Source organism: Ipomoea triloba, chromosome 2 (assembly GCF_003576645.1).
Source record: "Ipomoea triloba cultivar NCNSP0323 chromosome 2, ASM357664v1".
Classification (NCBI taxonomy): Eukaryota; Viridiplantae; Streptophyta; class Magnoliopsida; order Solanales; family Convolvulaceae; genus Ipomoea; species Ipomoea triloba.
In genome coordinates this window covers 24,947,499-24,950,239 of record NC_044917.1, presented here as the reverse complement: position 1 = coordinate 24,950,239, position 2,741 = coordinate 24,947,499, and the positions used below count along the sequence as shown (strand labels likewise).

At 37.3% G+C, this 2,741-nt stretch overlaps 1 protein-coding gene across 1 annotated transcript; it reads right to left on the bottom strand.

The window, feature by feature from the left end:
* Nucleotides 1-246: 246 nt before the first annotated feature.
* LOC116011152 (putative UPF0481 protein At3g02645) lies at nucleotides 247-2,060 on the bottom strand. The gene has a single exon (XM_031250675.1). It carries the CDS (start codon nucleotides 2,058-2,060, stop codon nucleotides 402-404), a length of 1,659 nt encoding a protein of 552 aa, XP_031106535.1. The 3' UTR covers nucleotides 247-401.
* Nucleotides 2,061-2,741: the final 681 nt, after the last annotated feature.

Here is a 2,741-nt window from a genome sequence, read left to right as displayed (position 1 = left end):
AAAAAAAAAAAAAAAAAAAAAAAAAAAAAAAAAAAAACCGACATCTTTTAAAAATAATTTTTTTTAAAAAAAAAATGACATACCACATCGGTTTTTATATAACCGATGTTGTATCATTTATTTATAACGTCTGTTTGTACAACGTCTTATTTTAACTGATGGCGTATTGTCTAAATAACCGACATTAAAAGTATTTTTTTTATAGTAGTGATAATAAATCAAATAATATCTCCAACCACTACTGTATATTATTTTCTTGTTTTTTTGTTTTTGCATTATGGTTATGGTACATAACAAGCTAAGTAAACAATTAGTACTGCTACAATCAAATAATGTAATTTAGAATATGATCAAGTGTACATTATTTACTATTATGTGTTTATTCTTTGAACAAAGATGGATTAGGAAGTAGTGTTTATGTTAAACAAACGAGGGCAGCTATAAACTGAACAAAAGGATTGTAAGGTCAATAGCCCCAAGAGCAAAATGGTTGCCAGCACCGTGAGAATCTTCCAAGAAGCATAGATATATGACTTCATAAATTTCCCTGCCTTTACCTTCCACTTACCATTATAGTACTTGTTCACATCTCCAATTGTCTTGTCTATTAAGGGCACTTTCGTCAATCTAATAGATTTACTCATTCCATTCCATAGGTTTGCAGCTTCTTCATCATTCTTCAAATGGTTCAAAAGAATCCCCTTCTCAGTTAGAACATTAGTATCCTTCTCAGAATCGATAATTCCATTCATTAACTCGGTGTAGCGAGTAAACACTAATGGTCCACGTGCAATGCATGACTCATAGGCAACCATGTTTCTTAACACGACTTGTGAGTTCACGTCTAAATTGATCACGGGGAGATAGAGCGTTGTAGTTTTCGAGTCGAAAGCAATACTTAGAATCCCTGAATCTGTAGGTGAAAACTGAACTCCTGACTTTACAAGTTTGTAGACAGATGGGATGCTAATCTCTTCCAATAATGGAGGTCCTTTATTAGAACCATCATCATCAACATCGTCATCAGACTTTTTGCTTCCTGGGGTGGCCGGAAATAGGCGTTGCTTCAAATTTTTAACCCCCGGAAGATTACCAATAACGTCCCACGGTAAATTCACAATTACATTAAGAACATCTGTGGGTACACTCTTAATCTTGGAAAGAATTTTCCAAATTTCTTGAATAAGCCTCTTGAGATTGGTGGAGTCACCGAGGGATTTAGCTTTGTCGTCTCCATCATCTTCATAAGTAATATTTCCACTGCTTAGCCCTTCTAAATCTGGTGATGATTCTTGGCACGGTGCATCCATATCCGGGACCATTACTTTGTACAGAAAGTCAAGCAAATGCTCACAGCCGTCTAGTGGGACTTTGGTCATGTTTTCTTCCCCAATATTCACGAATGGCGAAAGATCTTTGCACAGCCCCGACAAAATGGTACGCAACCTCTCATCACCCAATTCCTTGGATGAGAATTCCCATTTCAGCAGTTTCCTCAAAACAAAAAGTGGGATTTGATTCTCAAGCATCACAATATCCCTTAACATGACATTATGGGTGGATTTCCTCCCGGAAACATCGATCCTGCTGGGGAGTCTGTCGGGCTCGACCACGCCTTGTTTCACCGCGTAAACGCAAAGAAACTCGAGCAGGAAACAGGCGTCCATGATCACCATCCACGCCAGAGTTTCGTCGTTGATATTCAAGTACTTGTCGTACGAGGCTCGAATCCTGGGCACGCGTTTCTTCATGAGCTTGTCGACGAGGTCTTGGAACTTGAGGCCTTCTGGGAGCAGTTTGGAGTACCTCTTGGCGGCGTCGAGCTTGTACTTCTCCATCTCGTAGAGCTCCGGGCGCCAGTAATGGTAGGGGCCGATGGCTACCTGTTGGGGAGTGTAGGAAAGAGGATCGGAGGCCATTAGAAGTTTGGGGACGTTGAAAATGGTAGCGGGGGTTACAGTGTCTTCTTCGAGTTCTTGGATGAATGATTCTTTGATGTGGATAATCCATCGAGTTTCGTCTGGCTTTGATGAGGCCGTGAGTGGTTGGAAACTGGACATAATGTTTAATTTGCACAAATTAATGGTATATCCGATCCGATCCTCAGCTCGATCGATCAGGCAAATTAAAGAAGATAATATGATAAGAATGGTTTATTATCCCTACGGATTGGAAGTATAAATACTAAATAGATTTCCAAGTCATGAATAGTAGGCAAAAGTTGACCTTTACATAACCAAAGACATGATAATAGTCCTCCATTCCTCCAATAGGAAAATGAATTAATAACGAACTAAAGAGAAAATGAGACCTTTAACTAGTATATTAGGAGAAATTCTCTATATTTTTTTAACAAATAAAATTTAGAGAAAAGAAAATAGTTACTAGTGCATTTCTTTTTAGAGAGAGAGAGAGAATGAAGGCATTAGTGTGTAAATGTAGTATAAGTTTTTCTAAAATTTGAAAGCTTGAAAAATGATTTTCAAAAGTTTTTTTTTTATTTTACAATATGTGATTATTAATGGAAAATGGAGTCAACAGAAAATGAGAATATATGGGTACTAGGAGTGGGTGTTGGTTCAGTTTAGGTGATACCCGAGTTTTACTTTGGATATTCAATGATTTCGGGTGATGTTTTTGACACTTGATACCCAAATCAAATTTAATTTAGATATGCTTGGTTCAAGTGAATTGTTTCGGGTTAGTTTCGATACATCTCAAAATTTTATTATTGGTGTATT

What these genes read in the sequence shown, in the direction of transcription:
- LOC116011152 (XM_031250675.1), bottom strand. Translation starts at nt 2,060, where the DNA reads ATGTCCAGTTTCCAACCACTCACGGCCTCATCAAAGCCAGACGAAACT.